The sequence below is a fragment of the Fusarium solani genome (assembly GCF_023522795.1).
Source record: "Fusarium solani strain SB1 chromosome Unknown bctg00000007, whole genome shotgun sequence".
In the NCBI taxonomy this organism is placed as follows: Eukaryota; Fungi; Ascomycota; class Sordariomycetes; order Hypocreales; family Nectriaceae; genus Fusarium; species Fusarium solani.
Genome location: NW_027072150.1, coordinates 1,323,726 through 1,343,607, shown reverse-complemented (window position 1 = coordinate 1,343,607; position 19,882 = coordinate 1,323,726). Strand labels below are relative to the sequence as shown.

Below are 19,882 nucleotides of genomic sequence, written 5' to 3'. Positions count from 1 at the left end.
TTTGGTTAAAGATTAGACGTTAGCTAGATTTTCAAAGGCAATGCACGTGCCCACCAAGTTCTTTAAGTCTCGAATTGGAATGATGATAGACCGTTTCAGTGGTTTCTTTTTGCAAGCCAATAACTGGGTGGGTGTTTTTAACTTGAGGAGTTACAACGGGCTTATTTCTCAGTTCGGGTACTCTCTGTGGTTGGAGAAAAGAGGGCTTTTTCTTTTAGATTGACAGTTAAATGCTTGCAACGGTGACCGCATCGCCTTCATCGGACCTTGAGGCAAGATTAAATTGTAGGCTTGACGCTGAGTTGCGTAGTTATTATGCTTCATTGGCTCTAATAAGATCTCTGCCCCAACTTCGACCATTCGGGTTTGATCCGAGTCGGAATACTGGTCATCGGGAGTCACGGCCGACACTTCCTCTTTGTCAAAGAGCGATGTCGAGCATGATTGGTCTGCCTTTTTCCGGATGGACCCGTCTCACTCGGCTATTATCCGCTCTCATCGGACCAACTCCCGGAGAAGGACTCCGACTTGGGAATATGCTGACTTCAACCTGGAGAAAGAATTCGTTTCCCCGCGTAGACACACTCGGTTGACAAGGAGTAGCTCAAACCTTGAGTCCTATCAAGCCACTCACTACACATCATGTCGCCGCCAGAAACACCCCTCACAATAGCCGACAAGATCGGCAGCTTCCAGCTCTCCTCTCTCGATCCCGCCGGTGCAGCCTTCACCCCTCTTCTCTACAGATTGCGTGAAGAGACATTTCCCGGGCGGACAACTCAAATCAGACATGGCTCTTATCTTGGACGCTTTGCCAAGGGGCCACCCCTCGATGTCGACTTGGCAACTAGCAAAAAGCCTAACGCCAACCTCGAGAGTGTTATGCGCGAGTTTGGATGGACTGGCTGCGTTGTTGTTCGGAATGGCGTGATCAGAATTGAAGAGTACAGACATGGAAATTCTCCTGCGTCGCGCAACGATATTCAGTCCGTCACAAAGTCTTTCATGACGACCATTCTCGGTATCGCTCAGGAGCAAGGCAAACTGTCTGTCAATGATACCGTTGGCCGTCACGTCGAAGAGTTGAAGGACACTGTCTGGAAGGACGTGCCCTTGCTGGCTCTCGCCAACATGTCCGCTGGTGTCGTCGAAATCTCCGAGGAAGCACGACCGCCAGATGTCCCAAACCCAATGTACGCGACTGATCTCTACCCTCAGCGCGACACCAATGCCGTGCTCAACTGGCTGCGGACGTTCAGAAAGGTGGCTGAACCTTGGGAAGAGTTTCATTACTACAACCCCAACTTTTACGTGCTATCAATCGCCATCTCCCGAGCAACTCAAGTGCCGTTGGAGGAGTACATCTCTAGTCAGATCTGGGAACCCGCAGGAATGCAGTACGATGCGTACATGCGAACAACTGGGGCAGGACAGATTGATGGACACGGGGGCCTGTCAGTGACCCTGACCGACATGGCTCGCTTTGGGTGCTTCATCCTTGACGCCTTCAACGGAGAAGGCAAGGGCCCAGCCTTGCCAACGGGTTGGTTTCAGGGAATTTCCGAAGCCAAGACCAGCGAAGGACCAAGGGCTGCTGGAGGGAACGACATTATTCCCACATTTGGGTACGAAACAGGCTGGTGGACCCCTGCCAAGGGTGCTGAAGGAGGCCCGCTGAGGGAGAATGGAGCGTTTGCTGGGTTTGGAATGTATGGACAATCCCTCTATGTCATCCCCAAGCTGAACACTGTCATCGCGGTTCAGTCAGGATATCCCGAGCATTCGTGGGATACATTTGCTGGGAACATTGACTTTGCTACCGCTGTTGTTAAGGCGTTGCAAAAAGAGGACAACCAAGCATGAGAGAAATACGAGATTTCAAGCCATAGACTGCAAATATTTGTCATTCTCAGGACTCTATTAGAAGTGAGGCACCATCTGAACCCATGCAGGCGATATGTAGACTCCCACAGGAACCTGTCTCAATGCCACAAAAGCCTCGACGACGATAAAGATCCTACAGCAGACGTATATGATTGCAACACAAGCCGAGTAAACTCGAAGCGGGTCCTTAAATGCCCGTGATGCCCATTTCTTCCGGAGACCAAAACATGGCTCCACGAGAGTGTGCAAGATGACACTAATGCCAACGAGCACCCAACTAGCGCAGAAGAAGGCAGGCAATGCGACGGCTACGCACAAACAGCTGACCTTCCAGAGAAGATCCTCAGTGTAGGTGGGAAATGTCCAGTTCCATGCCGTGAGGTGGACACCCCCGTACATGCCCGAGAGAGCGGCGGCGAGAGCCATGAGCTCGGGGATCTGCCAGCAGATCCTGAAGAAGTCGGCCGGCTGTAGAGTGACTCTCCCCCCGAGCATGTCGAGAAACTTGATGTCAAAGTTGTCCTTTCCCTCAGAAAATGGAATATTTTTGAATGTGGTCCTTCTGAAGGGGGTGAACTCGTCCAAGAGCGCCAGATACGGCGTTGGAGGGTCCTCGTCCATGCATGGGACGGGCCGGGGATCTACTCCAAGAAAGTCGTTTGAGTATAGTGTGATTTTCCTCTCTCTCGACAACCGCTCGCAGTCTTCAAATGCATATCTTTTGAGAATGCAGTCCCAACGATGAAGAAACTGTTCAGTCACGGGAACCTCGCCGTAATCAGGCTCAGCGTTCTCTTGGTCCTCTTTGTGGTGTTCTTGTGGAACTGTACAACACAAGGCGAGCCCTGAAGGAAGGACATCTCCCGGGCGCATGATGGAGTCTTCCAGGGTATCTACCCAGCGCATCTTCATGCCGTGCGGTCCTTTAGGAGGGGCCTGGTGCGGGTGCGTACGGGGTGGAAAGAGGGCGAGCAGGTACTTCATGTCTGCGTAGAATTGATGCTCGATTTTGAGGGCGATCTCTCCTGTGAGTGAGCCACCCTCGTAGATGGCGGGTTCCTGGACGTTGAGCGGTTTCTAAGCTTGATCAGCACACGAGCTATCGAGTTTAACATGGAGGTTGAGACACACCCGAAACCAGCAGATGTAGAGAAATACGGCGCACGCCACATGAACCATGGTATGGATCTCCAGCGAGGTCAACGGCAGATCGTACACACTTCTAGCGATACACTGCGTCACCATCCATAGCACCTGGATAACCACGAGGATCTTTTGAAAGATGTCGGCCTTGCTCTTGTCATCGATGGTCTTCTGTGAGACCTCTATCCAGATGTTTTGCTTGGCGAGCCAGGATACGGTTTCAGGGCTTGGTCGTACAGATCTTCGACCTCCATCGTCTTTGAAGTGCGGGATGGCCTCAAGGTCAAGGTCTGGCATGGAGATGATATCGTGGACATCAAGACGAACGCCTCCCATGATCATGAAGAAGCAATATCGAAGATCAATTTCAAACTGCAAAATCAGTAAGAAAGGCTTCGGATCACATTTAAAGGACTCTCACATCGACGTTGCTGGATTCGTCCCTCTTCTTTAACTCACGAAGCTCCTGCCGAAGCTTCCACGCCTGATGGAGCTGATCGGCCGCCATGAAAACAGGCAGCTCAGGTACAAAGAGAGTAATCGCGACCCATTTCAGTTTCGTGAGAAATAGGCGCCAGCTCGATGTTCTTTTCGGCACGTCGAGATGAAGAGCTGTGTAGATGCACGCAACCAGGGTCAAGATGCAACTCTGTAAGATATCCATGGTACCGCGGATATTGGGGCTGTTGACCCACGGCAGAGCAACGATTTCTTCAGACGTGGCATTTTGGTGGAGGAGGGTGATGTTCCATGGCGGGCGGGGCGTGGAGACATTGGTCATGGTTGCAACAGGTTGGTCTTCCTTGCTGAGCAAGAATGGCCCAGCGAGAACTCGAGGGGAAGGAAGAAAGAGAATCAAGTTTTCATCTCAGCTTGATCGGAGGGAGAGGTTTAAAAATCGAGGAGGCGCCGAAGTGCTTGGCGAATCAAGCTACCAATCAATCGTGAGGCCCAAAATACGCCTCTCTATTCAGCTGGGCTGCAACTCCATGGGGTCGCCCTGCCAAGCCCAGGGGCGTGTACAGCCCGCTGAGAACTGATTCGCTGTGCCTATCGTTGTGGCTGGTGCTAAACGGAAGATCTGTTTCAACTCGGAACAGTGGCTGAACGGCTTGTGCCTTGAATTATATACCGCGGGATAGCTGGTAGCTGTCACGCGGGGAATGTTCAGCAGAAGAAGCCTCCCTGCATTCAAGATTAGTGACCACTCCATTAAGGCAGTGTCTTTTGGCGTTGAACAAGGCGCAACAATGGGCAGCAATATCGAGGGTACACAAAATCGTAGCTTTGTTGGCATCAAAACGTGCTCTGATGCCCAAAAGTGTTTCCAGTGTCACTTTACCACACTATGGCCTCCGGAAGCACCACAGCTGGCTGAATGCCCTGTGTCGTTTTCAGAAAGACCCAGAACACAATGTCGATGAGCTGTCGATATGTGTTCATGCCGAACAAAGGCACTTGTTGAACATTCACCTACACATCCTCAGCAACGCTTTGATCAGATAGTATGCAAGAAATCAGAAGACTAATAAAGAACCGTGGTTCTGAACCGCATAAATACTCATCTCCCTGGCTTACAGAATTTGAAACCATGACACCTACGGCATCTTCAAGGACAGATAGATCTCTTCGACAGCAGCACATCATGGCCTCTATCAAGCGACCTGCCCACAATGTTGAAGAGTGGATTCAGTTGGCCGACCCCGACAAGTTGCGCAACGAGCGCATTGTGGAGACGTCAAACATTCTCCTCAACACCCTCGCTGACTGGGAGGTAAAAGGCGAATGCCGGTATCTCACGGAGAGGATGGACCAGCTCAAGGACCTCATGACAGAGCAAGAGAACACTCAAAACAACCCTGCAACGACACCTGAAGAAGGAACAGCCTTGCAGGACAAGATTAACAAGCTAAGGTTTGAGGGCAACGCCGTCTTACTGTGGCTCGACATGTCAGATGCCGAGCGCATGACTGTTTGCCGGGCTTTTGATAGGCAGAATTGCTTCAACGGTCATCAAATGGGCAAACAATTGCTCCAGCGGCTCTGGAAGTTGGAGAAGGTGGAGATGAGGCCTAATGTTGAGGCCTTGCGAAAGTTCCAGCAGTTTTTCAGGGACTAGGCTGGTTTTTCCTCTAGATTTTCGAGAGAGTTGTTGTGCGAGTAGATGACATGAGTGAGTGGTCAAAAATTTAAGAACTCTCACACATCTTGGGGATATTGTGCGCCCCCGAAAGGCTTGTGATATATTGCCGCAGCTGTCGTTCTTGAGCATCTATCGAATGCACCAAAATAGATTGACACGATTCCTCATTCACTCTTAGCTGCCAGGGAAAGCTTTCTTTCTCACCTAAATGTATGGAGTTCGAGCTGCCTGATAGGTTCATGTTTACTTCTCCCCTCCTCAGACGAGTGAAGACTTTGCTTGCTACATGTGAAAGTTCACCGTGGGCCGTCGAACGATTCTGAGCCAAGGACCTTTTTGGGCATGAAAAACGAGCCTCACCGACTTTAGAGACGTAGATATGACTCGTCATTCACAACACTAAGTTCATCGGCCGTACAACGGCAGTTGTGTGGGTACCCATCGGCCGATCTTCAATTTAGCCAAGAAGCGATCAACTTGTAACTTCAGGCTGGTCCGAATTCGTAATCGTTTGGAGCGGGATCGTATGTTGCCCTGTGTACTGTTGATCTCAGCTACGATCGAAAATAAGCTTATCTTTTCATCTTGATCATGCATGACATTTCATGCTGTGGCGTCGTCAAACAGGCCCCCTTCGCCGTCTCTCACCTACTGAGTAATACAGAAATTCAATTGCTAAGAATGGGCCTAAAAGAATTGGATAAAGTAAGTCAGGGATGTACTGCTAGGCTTTATTACGTCGTTGATAGATGAGGCAGAGATGAAGAGTTTGAACAGGTGGGCAGGTACATTAAATAGTGCACACAATGAGCGAATATAACTATTGTCTATATATAAAAGGCTTCTCTTTAATTAGCACGTACTATTGAAAGTGTATTTTTAAACCGCCCAAGTGATTTGAACTGGAGCGCTCTCTTGATAGCCCAGTCGGGCTCGTTCACAGTTGAGCACCTTGGACTCGTCGCTGTTGTGGGTGGCCGTAAGCTTTACCATCCACTACTTGGCTCTATGGGCATGTATCTATCCACAAGTCATAATTGCTCTTAGACTTCACTCTTATCTCTTATGTGTATTATGAAACTGTTGGGTTGGTGTCTCGAAAGACTTTTATTCATCTATCTCTTCTGCTTACTCTAACTCTCTCATGCTCTCCGTTAGTCTCAACTCACCTCTACTCACCTGTGTCAGGTGACACTGCCATGAAGTTTCCACTGGGCAACTTTGTGAAGCAGCTGCCACACTACAGACTCGGCCTCGCTTAATCGGGACAGCTGTGGTGGCACTCCTTGCACCGGTTGGTGTCCCAGTGATGAATCGGGCGTCGGCATCCGCCGCACCACTCGCACATGCACATGGTGCGGTGAGGACAGTCGTAAGGCTGCATGCCAGCCTTGTCGGTGGGAGGCGTGGGCATCTGTTCCACTGGCTGGGCGACAGTGGGGCGGAGGCTGGTGTTCTGGGTGAAAGTGGGAGAATCCATTGTGATGGATTGTAGCGAAGTGCGTGGGTTTTAGATTGTGTGGTTGTTGTGTTGTGAGTGGGCTGTTGCTGTGTGAGTGAAGATGTGGATGTGTTGATGAGATTTTGGCCTAAGATAGAAGATCAAGAGTTTTTTTATGGGCGAGTGAATGGAATTCACCAATATGGTGTTTCTAGACTGATTGCTGAACATTGGGAACAGCGTCTTCCTGGACAAAGATATGAAAGTGTTCTGGTGTTGAGATGGGTCTGTTCTCACGTTGACACAGGCGGCTTTGTGAATTCTACTATGTACGGCGATACTAAAAGAAAAGATAGATATACCAGTGAGATGATGCCCATCTAGTATAACGGCAATACCTCTTTGAACACTGCTAGGACTATATGTGTGAACACGAGAGCCGACTTGTCCCTTTTGTTCCCTCTTGGCGCCAAGCGAAAGTCCACACGTGACACCCTTTGTGTGTTTGCTCATCACGGGTGGGTGTGCCTGCTCACGTGTTGACAAAGGGGTAGGGGGCGCTGGTTCCTAGTCTTTTTTCTGTGTGTGAACGAATTGACGCGTTTGACCTGGCTTTTGTTTTGACAAAACTCACCTTTGAGCCACTCAGGTCTCTCCTGGAAAGCGAGCCAACCGATCGTTTTCTTTTTCGTTTCCTTAATTTCTAGCCTAGCAGCAATAACCAGAAGATTTGAAGAAAAAGTAATGGCCAAAATGACTGTGCACATATGCCTTCTCTCGACTGAGTGAGAAAGTGACCTTGAACGTAGGGTAACAGAACCTCGCTGCTTCAAGAAGCCTCTCTCCATGTAACTAAAAGGACGTGTTTCTGACGGACTGAACATTCATCTATCAACCAGAAATTGCCTATTAGATCAAAAAGAGTCAAAGAGGTTAAATAAGCTCTAGGAAAATGAGTACAAAGTCTTCGATCGCTGTCTCTTGATGCTAATTTCTTGCTACCAGTGAACCTTCCAATTCCTACTGCTTAGTGCTAACCTATAGAAGCTCCTTCAATATGTGCCACATCGACCGCCGCCATCTTTAGTGCTCACGCTGCCAATCTGTCCTCACCCTCATGGATTACCCAGTCAGATGCGAAAAAGCTGAGCAGAACAGGCCTTGTGGTGGAGAAATCGTCAAGACTATCTACGACGCACCACCCACTATGTGCCCGACAAGAGAGCGAGCAGAAGAAGGAGGCAGAGAAACAGTAATGGGCGATATGCCATCGGAAATTCGGGGAGTCAAGATATGATTTAGGTTAGGTAGGGGAAACATCCCGTCCTTGAATCGACGCCACGTTATGCATCGCATGCATCTGCAGCACATCTTTCCAGCTCCAAGTTAAAGTGAAAACGTTATCTTACCTTCCTCATCCGGTGCTTGGTCACGCCTGACCAAGCACTCCCACTCCAAGATTGAACTACCGATAGCCTGGGTCTATCCCACTCGTGCCGGCCACTAACGATGGATACGGAGGGAGAAAAGGGACTGGTGGAATGCCCCAAGACCGTCTTGGGTTACAGGCGCCCACTCTCTAAACCAACCGAGGGTGACACGCCAGCTGTGCCAAGTCCGATAGTGCCAACCATGGGTTCCATCGACATATCCGATGATGAGCCACTGATTGATAAGATTGATTAGATGGTGTCCAATGCTATCCCTGCAGATGTCACACTCGTCTCTACAGATTTCAGGTGAAGTCCCGGACTCCTCCCACGCTAAGCATTGTGAGGTCTCTGCTCCGTGCTCCCCCTGTCCTCCGTTGCCACCATCATCGCTTTTTTCGATCCATCAACAACAAGGTTCACGCGGCTTATTCTTATTCGGTCTGTTAGCAGATCCGGCTTTTATCCTCTAGATCCTTGGCCTTGCTTCGTCCCATATTTCCCAATTTGCTCATGGCCCATCGTGGTGGATGCAACTATCGATCCTCGTCGGCTCCACAGCAATGGTACCCAAGCGCTCCAACGGGTCAACTTCTATTGCGTGATTCTTCAACTGGGGCGCCAATCACCACGTGGGAACTAGTCTAGCGTACGTAAATCAAGTCTTTATCGACCGTCGGTGTGATTTCGATTCTGGGGTGACTGGGAAACGGTGGAAGGAACAAAACCTCGAGGGGTCGTCAAGGGGTGTTGGAGATGGCATCACCGATGGCCGATATCGGGAAACGTGAGTAGAGTGCGGCCGCGGAGGAAAATTACAGGTACTGGGAGGCTCCCTGGCCCTGTCTCGCCCAGATGAATCTCAAAATCCGGGAATCTGTTTGAATCGAGCTGAAAGATCACGGCGTAGCCTCAGGGCGTGCGTCGGTAGCGTAGACAGCGGAAATGAGATCGTCCGGAGAATGCCGGATAAGCGATGGCTGCAGTTCAGCTCTCGCGGTAGTGTTTGCGCATGAACGGATATGTGATAGATACCGAAGGCTATTCGCTCGCAGTATGCACCGAAGATCAGGAGAACACAGCATCGAGTTGAGATGCGCAGTTGTTAAGACCAAATATCGTTCCATTAGACATAAGCTATCTACACGTTTCCGTCACTACCAGGTATCACATTCCTTCATACAGGTATCATAAAGCCATCACCGTAGAATAACCATCGATGCGCTTTTCGTCGCACAGTTAAGCCTGAGAAGAGCGGATGCTGTCCGTTGCCAACTGGTGCTTACGAGCGTTATCCTCCATGCGAGCAATGCGCTCGTTTCTCTCCTGCTGCTGCTTTCGGCGCCAGAGGAACAGACCAGCGCCGAGGATGGCCAGGGCACCAACAACTGAACCGACGACGATACCAGCAATGGCACCGCCGCTGAGTCCCTTGGAACCACCAGACGACTTCTCGTCCTTGTCATCTTCAGAGGCCTCAGAAGTCTCCTTGGTCGACAGGTGAGTGGCAGTCGGGCTGCCAGAAGCAGTAGCGCCAGCCTCCTTATCATCGTCACCGGGCTCGGTGGCATTGAAGCAGGGGATCTCAAACTTGAAGTCGGCCTCCGAGACATAGGTGATATCCGCGCAGGCGTAGAAGGTCTGATTGTGAGGAGCATCCCAGTCGGCGCGGTAGATGATTTGCAGCGTAGCGTTGTCGCCGGCTGAGACCCTGGATGGCGCGTCGGGCAGCTGGACGCAGGTGTGGCCTGGGTTCAGATCGGCGATGGACTTTTCCTGAACCAATGTCTCAAAGTCATCGTTGGAGGAGGGGTCTGCAACTGTCAGGAATGCTATCGAGATGAAAGTAGGGAGACGGGCACAAACCGCTTGAGTAAGAGATGCTAATCTTCGCATCGTAGTAGTCATCTTGAGCAACAAGTGCAATAGCACCGCCCTCTAGACGTGTGTTAGCAACTAACAAAGCTATTTGACTCAAGGTGAAACAAACTCAGAGGAAACTCGGTTCTGTTTCCAGCAGAAGCGCGGGAACCACAAGGAGCCCTATTGTCCACATCGCCAGCCCACACTCTGTCAGCCGGCCACATGAAGGCCGCCGGGCCCATCTCATCGTCGGTGACGCTGGCACCGGTAGGGATGTCATCGTCATCAGACTGACCAACGACAAAGGTCGCCAGACCAAGAAGGAGAAGGTTCTTGAGCATTGTGGGCGATAGGATGACGCGGCGGAACATGCACGGGAAATGAGGGTTGAGGAACTGGCGGTAAACAAGGGGCATTCATCCTCCTGATATACTACTACTTGTTCCAATAGAAAGACCAACCTCCCACGGACATGTCGGTCGCCGAGAAACTACTACTTGCATGTGGTGGGGGTCCAGCATTTAGCCAAGAAACACAAGTTCAATACGTACTCGTGAACGGCTTCTTTTAGACCGAGTTATTTGCCGGTCACTGGGTCTGACCCGAGCTGGACCCTTGCTTATCAGATGATCAGATAAGATTTTGGATGCATCGCTACACCGGTTTTGGCCTTTTCGCCCACAATTTTCCAAGACTTGGCGAGGTCTGGGCGCCTGTCAAAGACCCCTGCTCCTCCGGGGGGTTCTTTTGAGGGAAATCCTTCCCAAGAACGATATCGGCACCTCTTTTCGGATCAAGATTCTTGTTTGGGATGCCGGTGCTACTCCATCAGCGCATGATTAGACTTGGCATCAGGCCACGAGTTGCATCCGCGGGGAGTAGGAGCTCCGGCCACACTCTCGGCTTTACCGGAGGGGCGAGAGCTGGATACCGTTACAATTAGCTCTGCAGGCCATGATGGGCCCTGCAGGAACCGCCCTGGACCTGGAGCCTTTCCCTTCTCGATCAAGGGGTTTGGACATTAACTCCAGAGACGAGTAATTCCGGATATATAAGAGAGCTTCGCAAGCTCTCGATTGGAGTCTTTTCTTTCATCCTCAGCACTCGATCAAGACAAATAATCCAGTCATCCAGCAATTTGGCGGTCAGACTATCTCATCTCTCACCTTCAAGATGCATTCGTTCGTTACCTACACTCTTTTGGCTTCGGCCTCTCTGGTGGCTGCCATCGACCCCCGATTCGAGTTCCCCGACACTGTTCCTGCTCTTCTCAAGCGTCAGGCCCCTGGCACCCCTCAGTATGCCTGCCACGAGGACTGCGGTATGTTGCAATAACACACATGCTTGCATGTGATTGTATCTAACCTTCCCTAGGTCTCTTGATCACTCTTGGCCGCACCGAGGGCTACTGTGATAACGACGAGTGGAACGAGCGCTACGGACGTTGCATGATCTGCGCCAACACCTACAACATCTGGCAGTACTACCGCAACGGTGTCACCAGCGCCGCTGAGGAGTGCGGTCTCTCGCCTACTCCCAGCCCCTCTGGCTCTGAGGGTCCCGCCTCCACTGCCGAGGAGGAGGAGCCCTCTTCCACCGCTGCGGCTCAGCCTTCCACCACCCAGGCTCAGGGCCCCGTGACCACCGAGGCCGATGAGGAGGAGGAGCAGACCACTGAGGCTGGCCAGCCTTCTACCACTGCTGCTGCTGAGGAGACTGACGACTCCACCCCCGGGGCTACCACCACTGGTGCTGCCCCCGAGGAGACTGATGACTCTTCCGAGACCACCAAGGCCTCCGAGACTGATGCTGCCTCTGAGGAGACCTCCGGTGCTTCCCAGCCCTCTGCCGCCACCACCCTGACCACTGCCGCCACCCCTGCTGCCGAGTCCACCGACGCCGGCTCCGCTGGCACCAAGACCTCGGTCGACGAGATCGGCACCATCGGTGTCACTGTATGTCTCGCATGGTTCCTCCTGCTCCTCCAGTAGATTAACGATTGTCGCTTTTTGTAGGCCACCCCCGCACCCACCACGGTCATTGTTAACGCCGGTGCCAAGCACTTCGGTCTCGCTACCGCCGTTACCGTTGCCGCCCTGGCCATGCTTGGTCTGTACTAAGTGGCCAGCTGCACGTACGATGTACTAGTATGAGGCTCCTGTGGGAGGAGGCATGATGGATATGGTAATGGCTGATGAGGAGGATTGGCTTTGTACTTCTTGATAGTGTATATCACACTCTTAATTTAAATGCCTAAACCTTCTTATACTGATGGATACGTTGCCTTTGCATGTTCTTTTACCTATAAATACCTACACTGTAATACTTCGTCAGTACTATCCGCGAATCGAAAATCTCCAGGCAGAGACCATAGTCCCTCTGAATCAAATATTTAGTGCGTGCCAAATCTCTTATTGAACACTACCCTCCATACCTAAAGGTACTTGTTCACTTCCGTCTCACTCCACTGCCAAAACTTGAGACCGGTTCCATTGCCTCCCTCGCTTTCAGTTCTCGTAGCCTCGGTGAGATCCTTTCTGATTGGATGAATACGGCCAAAGGGAATTACTATCCATCATGTTAGACTTGCCGCAGATCTTGAACATGGTAGACTCACCCCAACTGCCGGTTTTATCCAGATTGATATCAGGAGACAATCCGGCGTAGAGCTCAGTGTAAGCTCCCAGTACTGGAGGGTACATCAGATACTTGACCATGACCTTGAACAAGAGTGAAGTCCGGTCCCTGTACAGATCTGATTGGAGATTTCCCGGGTTGAGAGGAATGCTGACGACGCCATCTGATCGGTGCCTCTTTGCATACTCGACCCCATGCAAGTAGTTGCCAACTTTGCTCATACCATACTTGTACATCTCAGACTTGTCGATGTGATAGTCAAGGTTATCCAGATGAATACCGACAGACTTTTCACCCACAATCTCTGTCGCTGCAGACGACACCCAGATGACTCGTACCGTACCAGCCGGCTCGCTCTTAGCCGTCTCGACGAGCTTCGGTGTCAGAAGCTTTGTGAACATGAAGGTCCCGAGAGAGTTGACGCCAAGATGTGCCTCGTAGCCCTGGGCAGTCACCCCGGGGTCTGGGCTCTGAATACCCGCATTGTTGAAGAGCACGTGAAGCTTCTTTTCCTTGGATAGGAAGGCATCTGCAGATACTTTGATAGTAGTAAGATCCGCCAAGTCTAGGCGAAGAAAGTCCATTGAACCCGAGGAGTCTGGTGACGCCTTCTTAATGCCGGCCATGGCAGTATTGGCCTTCTCTTCGGACCTGGCGGCGATGTAGACTTTGGCGTTTTTGGAATAGAGCATCCGAGCTAGCTCCTTACCGACACCAGTGTTGGAGCCAGTGACGATGTAGACCTGCAATGTGAATACTTGGAAATGGCGCGAGGAGGTGTTATCACTCACCTTGTCTTTGAGATCAGAGACATCTTTTTCGGTAAAGGTGGGCTTGGGAGGAAACGATTGTGTCCAAGTACTTGAAAAAGATCCACCCATCTTTGCAAGCTGTGAGAGAGGTTAAAGTCTCGGAATAGTGATATCGAGGTCGATCGGGAAACGAACAGCCGATTGACACCACGTTTATATACCTTTGACGCGATCAGAATTGATTCATTCTCGGGTTCCTCCTAATTACCGATAATCCGGCTCATCTGAGCAAAGCTGGATCCTTCTTGATGATGGCATTGAAGTCCAGGCGTTTTGTCCAGGATCTCATGCAGACCTCGGATTCTTGGTCTTGTTATTGGCTGGCGGATCGGAGTTAACATCTGGCCCGTTCTTGGCATGGATTACAGGCACCAAAGGACCAAGATAAGCAAAGAGAATAATGCTTTGCGAACTGCTAGTTGCTGGTAATAATTAGGCGAGCGCAAAGGGTAGGCTTTTGGAGGGTTTTCATTGGTCTATGGGGTCAAATCATCAAGTGCCGAGGCAGGCAGAGATGTCATCTCGTCTCTCAGCTCGCTAGAGCCCCGAGTCTGTGTCCCTTTACTCAAGATGTTAGGTAACGCGTGGTTGTTTTGGTTAGTACCTTTACTCAGTCGACCTTGTATACTATTGCCAGTCCCTATTCTACTCCTGGCACGGACATGCTCCATCGAGATGCGCAACAAACGAGGAAGTCAACGTCCCACCGCTTAACATTTCCATCACTCCAGCTGTCTGGGTGCTTGTAAAAAACACCGTCTAATATCCTTATAGTTACATACCAACCCAGGGGCCCCAATCAGAAAGTTCTTGTGGCAATAACGCTCGGGTCGTGGGATCTCTTGGTCAACCTCAGATTGAGGCTCATCATTACTGAACCTCAGAAAGTAGTCCCTTGATCCATACGCTATACTGGTACTCGATACTAAGCACCTCTTTAAAACCCTCAAAGTCACTCTTAGGCCACTGATTATGATCATTCGTTCAACTTTGATACTGTCATATTCATTCCGTGAGCCAAATTCTCGCCGAAGACGGTGAAGTCGGAGCGGACATCCCGCGGAGGTTATTTATCTTCCGCCCCGCGCACATCAGCAACGGATATAGTCTCCATCGTGCCGAGATCCGGTTCATGTTACAACTTGACCTTCCCTTGACTCTGACGTGCCGGCTGTGATCATCAGCTGGGTACATATCGGCCACGTATGAGTTGACACGAGCCAGAGTTACCACAGATAGCCTCAGTCTTGAAAGCTCGGGGCCTATTGCAGCCCGCTACAACATTTCCCTTGCCAGATCTTCTGAGGATAGTGAACCGGAGTTACAGCAATATCAGTCCACGCCAGTTTCGTTTGCCGCTGCTTGCAATGTTTTCCAAGCAAGGCGACGATCATCCTACAAAGCCGAATCTCCACTCACAGAATCTACTGCAGGTTTCAAGCTGGTGATCAGCAACGGATCGATGGACTTGGTCACAGGGCATAAATAGCACCGAAGATCGCGGGCCTTGAGAACGCCGACATCATTGCAGCTCATCGGGGATCGGGGTTATCACTCAAGTATAAATATCCACGAAGAAGAGTAGAAATATGCGGCATCAGATTCACCTTTTCCTATTAAACAGGCTTCATACGAAAAACACTTCGCAATGGCAGATTTCAGCTACCTTATCCGCCCTTCTGCAGAATGGACTTCTTTCCTCCAACAACAATCACTACCTCCGACTCCTGACCCAACAAGCAACCCGGATATAAAAGACATTCGTCGTCGAATCAACTCACAGCGTTTTACTGTTAGCAGCGACGAGTTAAAGGCGATGGGTGACCACGGCGTCAAGACTAAAACCTTGATGGTTGCTGGCGAGGACTGTATTGAAATACCCATACGACTCTATGTTCCTGGCAACCGTGGTGCCTCGGTCCTCTTGTACTTCCACGGAGGTGGTTTCTTCTCTGGCTCTTTGTCCACCGAGGATGCTACTTGCACCAGCTTAGCCCTGAATTGCGGCGTCACTGTTGTCAGTGTGGGTTATAGGTTGGCTCCAGAGTGGACAACTCCCGCGCCTTTCCAAGATGCTCGGGATACCCGATGCTGGGTCATGCAGAACGCAGCCAGCATTGGGATGCCACCGGAATTTGGTCTGTATGTCATGGGGATCAGTACTGGTGCTTGTCTGACAGCAAGTATCGTCATTCGAGAGAGGATGGTGAGTCAAGGCAAACAACTACTCTCACGTTATCTATCAGCTAATGATGGCCTCTTCAACTTAGTTGAGAGAGTCTTTCATCAAAGGTCAATGTTTAGCTGCTCCATGGCTCTGCTTGCCTGACAAGTTCCCCTACGAACAGATCCAAGACGGCAAGGCTTCTCCAATGCAGTGTCAGAATGCGGCCCTACTCTCTTATTCATGGGTTGTACAATACGCCCACATGATGGATCCCCCTGAGTCGTGTCGTGACAGTCCAATCATTAACCCACTTCTCTTTGACGAGGAAGCTATTGGCAAGCTACCACCCACGCACATAATGGTCTGCGGCGATGACCCGCTGCGTGACCATGGCATGCTGTTCAACAAGAAGCTGCAACATTTGGGGTAATCAAATGCTCCAGATCCCACAATTATAGAGCCCCAGCTAATTTTCACATTTTTCTTAGTGTCCCGGTCAAGCTTAATGTTTATCCAGGCTATGCCCATTACTTCCGCAGATTGCCTGATGCTCCAGCCAACGACACCTGGGATGATGATCTCCGTGAAGGCATTTGCTGGATGATCAGCCAGTCGGCTACGCTTTCTAGACCTGACTGCCGCCCACACGAGAAGCTCGCGAGATTGTAAGAAAGGATCAAGATATGCGTCGGCTGGTCTGCATGATAGGAAGGAATCTTTTTCTTGGTAGCTGTAAGAGCGGACTATGATCAATGCTTGATATATATAACCTCTCTATCCGATACCAGTCCCAAATCCTCAATAAAATACCTTACACGTCTTGACTTCTCTATTGAGTAATATATCTTCCTTTTCACTTCCATTCGTTGGAATCAAGCGCAAACTTGAAAGTCTATCTTGGAGTCAGCATCAGAGGCTCGGATATATCAAATCTTATTTACTTACATCCAGGGTGAAGTCAGCATCGGATTCATCCCTGTCTTGCATCGATAGCTTTATGATGCGAGTCTTTCTTTGTTGCAGCTTTACCACGCCCTGCATCAACAAGTCAGTCATTTCGTGACCCCAATGGCTCAATAGCTGGTTACCTGTTCCACAGACTCAGTCATGATGTACTTGAAAACGGTCACTGGCCGTGTCTGTCCCATTCTTACTACCCTTGCGATAGCCTGCTCCTCAATCGCTGGGTTCCACTGTGGCTCAACGACGTGCACCACGTTTGCCCTCGTCAAGGTGAGTCTGCGTCAGGTTAGGGAGATCTTATCCATGGTCCTTTGTGTGCAACGTACCCAACCGCGCCAGTGTTGATGGATATCAGAAGGACTCGGACCTCCGGAGCTTCACAGAACTTTGAAAATAGAGCGGTCCGGTCCATAACCGGATTTCGTCCATCGACTTGCACAAATCCTATCCCGCTGCTAGAGAGCATGTTTGCGAGCATGTCGAGTGTCATCCTCCAACTTGTGAAGACTACACTATTGATCGTTTAGTTAAACAGTTGTGGGTATGGATGATGGATGCTACCTCTTTGAATCCGCGGTCAAACAGGACGCTTTGATGTTGTCGACCACTGCTGTGAGTTTAGAGGACTGCCCTGCCAGCTCATGATTGAATAGCGAATGGGTTAGTGTGTCTGACCCAAAATTTGGTGAGTCCATTCGGTTAGGGGATGCTTCCCCAGAGCGAAACGGCGAGAGCGGGCATGGAGATAGTGTTCTGGGGGTGCTTGCGTCGTTTCTCTCCAGCAGAACCCGGTCACACAACGGACAACAATCGAGATCCCCCAGCGGAAAGCCATCTTCCTCAGCCTTGACATTACAAAATTCACATGTCGGATCTGCGGTCGGCGAGCGTGAGCGGTTCCTAGCCTTTCCCGGTACAGCGAGTCGGTCCAAGAGCCTAGGGTTGCTCCCGTTGATTAGGGAGATTCCGTGATTGCAAACCTGCCGGAGCTTCATAACTGCTGAAAAAAGCACGTTGGGCTTCTTCCGACAGGTCTCTTTGCCGGCCATCAAGTCGAAATCTGCACGGCACTGCTCGAGAATCTGGGTGAATCGGGCCTTCTCTGCTACCGTAGGTGTCACCAAGACTTCCCTTGCCGTCACGGTCGGGAGTTGAAGCAGTGCTTGAGTTCTTCGAAGGCAAGACGCCTTGAGAAGAACCCTCAGGTTCCGTGCTGTGCTGGATCCAGGTTCGGGATCTTTTCTCATTGGCCTTACGATGTGCTCTTCCAGCACCCTAGGCTGGCAGAAAGGCTCGAACCGTAGGAACTTGAGCAGTGATCTGAGGTCGTCGAGGCTGTTCTGGATCGGTGTGCCGGTGAGACACCATCGTGCCTCGCTTTCGAGAGCTGCCACAGCCTTGAAGAACTTGGTGGATGGATTTCGTATCTGATGAGCTGTATCAAGTAGTTAGCTTCACTGAGGAAGGATTGCTATCGGATCCAGGTACCTTCGTCCAGAACCACGCGAGTCCACTTGACGGACTGTAATATCTTGGCCCTGCTGCTGTCATTTTCCAGTGTGTGGTACGTAGTCAACACGACATCACTCTCGAGAAGTAATTGTCCCTCCTTGGCCCGCCTGTTGCCGTGGAAAATTGCTGTCCTCAGAGTTTGTGGTCGGAATCGTCTATAAATTGTCAGCAAAAAATTATCAATACGAATCCAACAGGTGGCTAGCTACCTTTCAATTTCATTATTCCAAACGTCGAGGACCTCTTTAACTCAGTTAGCAACTTTTCATTGTGCCGACCACAAGGTTCAAATTGCAGTCCAAGTGTCAGCCACAACCTACGTCGAGATGGTAGAACAATCAGTGTACTATCCTGCAACTCTGCCATGGAGTTGGAACTTGTGTTAAGTCTATCGTTCAGGTGCCTTGAGTACACAATCGCGCCAAGCATTGTCAATGTCTTCCCGAGACCCATGACATCTGCTAGTATCCCGCCACACCCAGGGACGGTCCGACGGGACAGCAAGCTATTCCATTCCAGTCAGCTTGGCCAAAGGTTCAATATGTAGGAAGCGAGGCTTACCTGTAATGAATCGAAGAGAGTAACCTTGCGTGCGTCTCTGAGACAAAGGACGAGTTCTCTCGTGTCAGAATGAACTCAATGCCTGAGATCTGATGGCTATAGAACATTTGCGTCAGCAAGTGATGCTAAGTTTTCACCAACAACAGCTCTAGAAAACAACGTACTCTTTAAGTCGCGTATCGATCAAGAGAGAGTCAAGCACGCTTTCCAAGTCGTTCCTGTCGCAGACTGTTGACGTGACCCCATCACCCCAGTCATTTGCAGAATCCAAAGCATCGCCAATGGCCTGAGATACAGCTGACTTGAATTCTTTGTATAACGGCCCAATCAGATGTCTCAAGTCAGTCTTCTTGCGTTCTGGATAGGAGTAATGGGGGTTCATATAGCGGGTTTCTGAATCCAGAAAGACTGGATGCTGAAGAACAACGTCAACGTTCTTCATGGCCCGGCCAACCTTGTTTATCAAGCGCCTTGAGCCGTAGACGTTGACTGTGACTCCAATAGGTGACGGCTTGCGATTTGGCTTTCCACGTTTAGCGTCAAGCGCCTCAATCGCAATAACTGCCACGAACGACACGCGTTTGAATTTATTGGCGACAAAACATAGTATTGAGCAGGTGCGGCAGTCAAGAACGTGTTGCTGTTCCGTGTCGAGTCCATCGTCGGTTGACAGGAAGCACCCATCCTCGTTGACCTCGACGGGGAACATGTAAAATCGAGTCCAAGGCGAGGTCTGGTTAGGTGTCCAGGGGGCCATCAGTGCTTGAGCTTCGCACAACTATTTCCAGTCAACTCAGCTCGGGCCAATGAGAGAAAGAGGACTTGCCGCTCCGTAACAAATTGTTTCTCGTTCGGTCAAATCGATTATTTCTGGTGTCGCATCTGGCATGTCCAAATCCATGCCCGAGCCGGCAGGCTGAGTGCCTGTGGCGCAAACACCAGAGGCGAGCCGTGAAATTCTTTTGGGGGGAGCCTCATTATTGAGGCTATTGTCACCACTTCGATACCGCTTACCGGGCCGCGACATGATGAGTTGCTGTAATAAGGCTAGCGATCTGCCTATTGATGGATCGTGATGAAAGCAATGAAGCTGGGGCGATGAGGAAAACAACCAAGTGATGAGTTGACAGCGTGAGAATGCCCTGTAGGCTACAACTTCTTGGCAGTCAGGGGTTGGCACAGCCCCGCCATGGTTGAGACGAAATGTGCACCAACCCGCTACAGTTTCTTACCGCCCAGGCAGACTCACCGAGGCTCAGCTGTCACAAACACCAATGAGCAACATGAATGACGTCTCGACTGTAGATGTGGCGCCGTAGCAGACGG

At 50.6% G+C, this 19,882-nt stretch overlaps 9 protein-coding genes across 9 annotated transcripts; 4 read left to right on the top strand and 5 right to left on the bottom strand.

Annotated features, from left to right (window-relative positions):
* Positions 1 to 642: 642 nt before the first annotated feature.
* On the top strand, positions 643 to 1,863 carry MRS44_011292 (uncharacterized protein; the record flags this gene model as incomplete). The annotated part of the gene is made up of 1 exon (XM_046275749.2): positions 643 to 1,863. The coding sequence occupies one exon, from the start codon at positions 643 to 645 to the stop codon at positions 1,861 to 1,863; it is 1,221 nt and encodes a 406-aa protein (XP_046135008.1).
* A 57-nt stretch (positions 1,864 to 1,920) lies between these two features.
* On the bottom strand, positions 1,921 to 3,808 carry MRS44_011291 (uncharacterized protein; the record flags this gene model as incomplete). The annotated part of the gene is made up of 3 exons (XM_065619682.1): positions 1,921 to 2,961; positions 3,016 to 3,399; positions 3,449 to 3,808. The coding sequence occupies 3 exons, from the start codon at positions 3,806 to 3,808 to the stop codon at positions 1,921 to 1,923; spliced, it is 1,785 nt and encodes a 594-aa protein (XP_065475754.1).
* Positions 3,809 to 4,618: 810 nt separating this feature from the next.
* MRS44_011290 (uncharacterized protein) lies at positions 4,619 to 5,146 on the top strand (the record flags this gene model as incomplete). The annotated part of the gene is made up of 1 exon (XM_046273698.2): positions 4,619 to 5,146. One exon carries the CDS (start codon positions 4,619 to 4,621, stop codon positions 5,144 to 5,146), a length of 528 nt encoding a protein of 175 aa, XP_046135010.2.
* A 1,282-nt stretch (positions 5,147 to 6,428) lies between these two features.
* MRS44_011289 (uncharacterized protein) lies at positions 6,429 to 6,650 on the bottom strand (the record flags this gene model as incomplete). Its single annotated transcript, XM_065619681.1, has 1 exon — positions 6,429 to 6,650. One exon carries the CDS (start codon positions 6,648 to 6,650, stop codon positions 6,429 to 6,431), a length of 222 nt encoding a protein of 73 aa, XP_065475753.1.
* Positions 6,651 to 9,280: 2,630 nt separating this feature from the next.
* MRS44_011288 (uncharacterized protein) lies at positions 9,281 to 10,245 on the bottom strand (the record flags this gene model as incomplete). The annotated part of the gene is made up of 3 exons (XM_046280993.1): positions 9,281 to 9,855; positions 9,908 to 9,979; positions 10,032 to 10,245. The coding sequence occupies 3 exons, from the start codon at positions 10,243 to 10,245 to the stop codon at positions 9,281 to 9,283; spliced, it is 861 nt and encodes a 286-aa protein (XP_046135011.1).
* An 832-nt stretch (positions 10,246 to 11,077) lies between these two features.
* Positions 11,078 to 12,024, top strand: MRS44_011287 (uncharacterized protein; the record flags this gene model as incomplete). The annotated part of the gene is made up of 3 exons (XM_046268997.2): positions 11,078 to 11,225; positions 11,279 to 11,859; positions 11,920 to 12,024. The coding sequence occupies 3 exons, from the start codon at positions 11,078 to 11,080 to the stop codon at positions 12,022 to 12,024; spliced, it is 834 nt and encodes a 277-aa protein (XP_046135012.1).
* A 314-nt stretch (positions 12,025 to 12,338) lies between these two features.
* On the bottom strand, positions 12,339 to 13,422 carry MRS44_011286 (uncharacterized protein; the record flags this gene model as incomplete). Its single annotated transcript, XM_065619680.1, has 2 exons — positions 12,339 to 12,472; positions 12,522 to 13,422. The coding sequence occupies 2 exons, from the start codon at positions 13,420 to 13,422 to the stop codon at positions 12,339 to 12,341; spliced, it is 1,035 nt and encodes a 344-aa protein (XP_065475752.1).
* Positions 13,423 to 15,001: 1,579 nt separating this feature from the next.
* On the top strand, positions 15,002 to 16,189 carry MRS44_011285 (uncharacterized protein; the record flags this gene model as incomplete). The annotated part of the gene is made up of 3 exons (XM_065619679.1): positions 15,002 to 15,559; positions 15,624 to 15,946; positions 16,009 to 16,189. The coding sequence occupies 3 exons, from the start codon at positions 15,002 to 15,004 to the stop codon at positions 16,187 to 16,189; spliced, it is 1,062 nt and encodes a 353-aa protein (XP_065475751.1).
* A 184-nt stretch (positions 16,190 to 16,373) lies between these two features.
* On the bottom strand, positions 16,374 to 19,583 carry MRS44_011284 (uncharacterized protein; the record flags this gene model as incomplete). The annotated part of the gene is made up of 9 exons (XM_065619678.1): positions 16,374 to 16,412; positions 16,466 to 16,555; positions 16,609 to 16,759; positions 16,810 to 16,995; positions 17,159 to 17,918; positions 17,972 to 18,150; positions 18,557 to 18,652; positions 18,721 to 19,324; positions 19,379 to 19,583. The coding sequence occupies 9 exons, from the start codon at positions 19,581 to 19,583 to the stop codon at positions 16,374 to 16,376; spliced, it is 2,310 nt and encodes a 769-aa protein (XP_065475750.1).
* Positions 19,584 to 19,882: the final 299 nt, after the last annotated feature.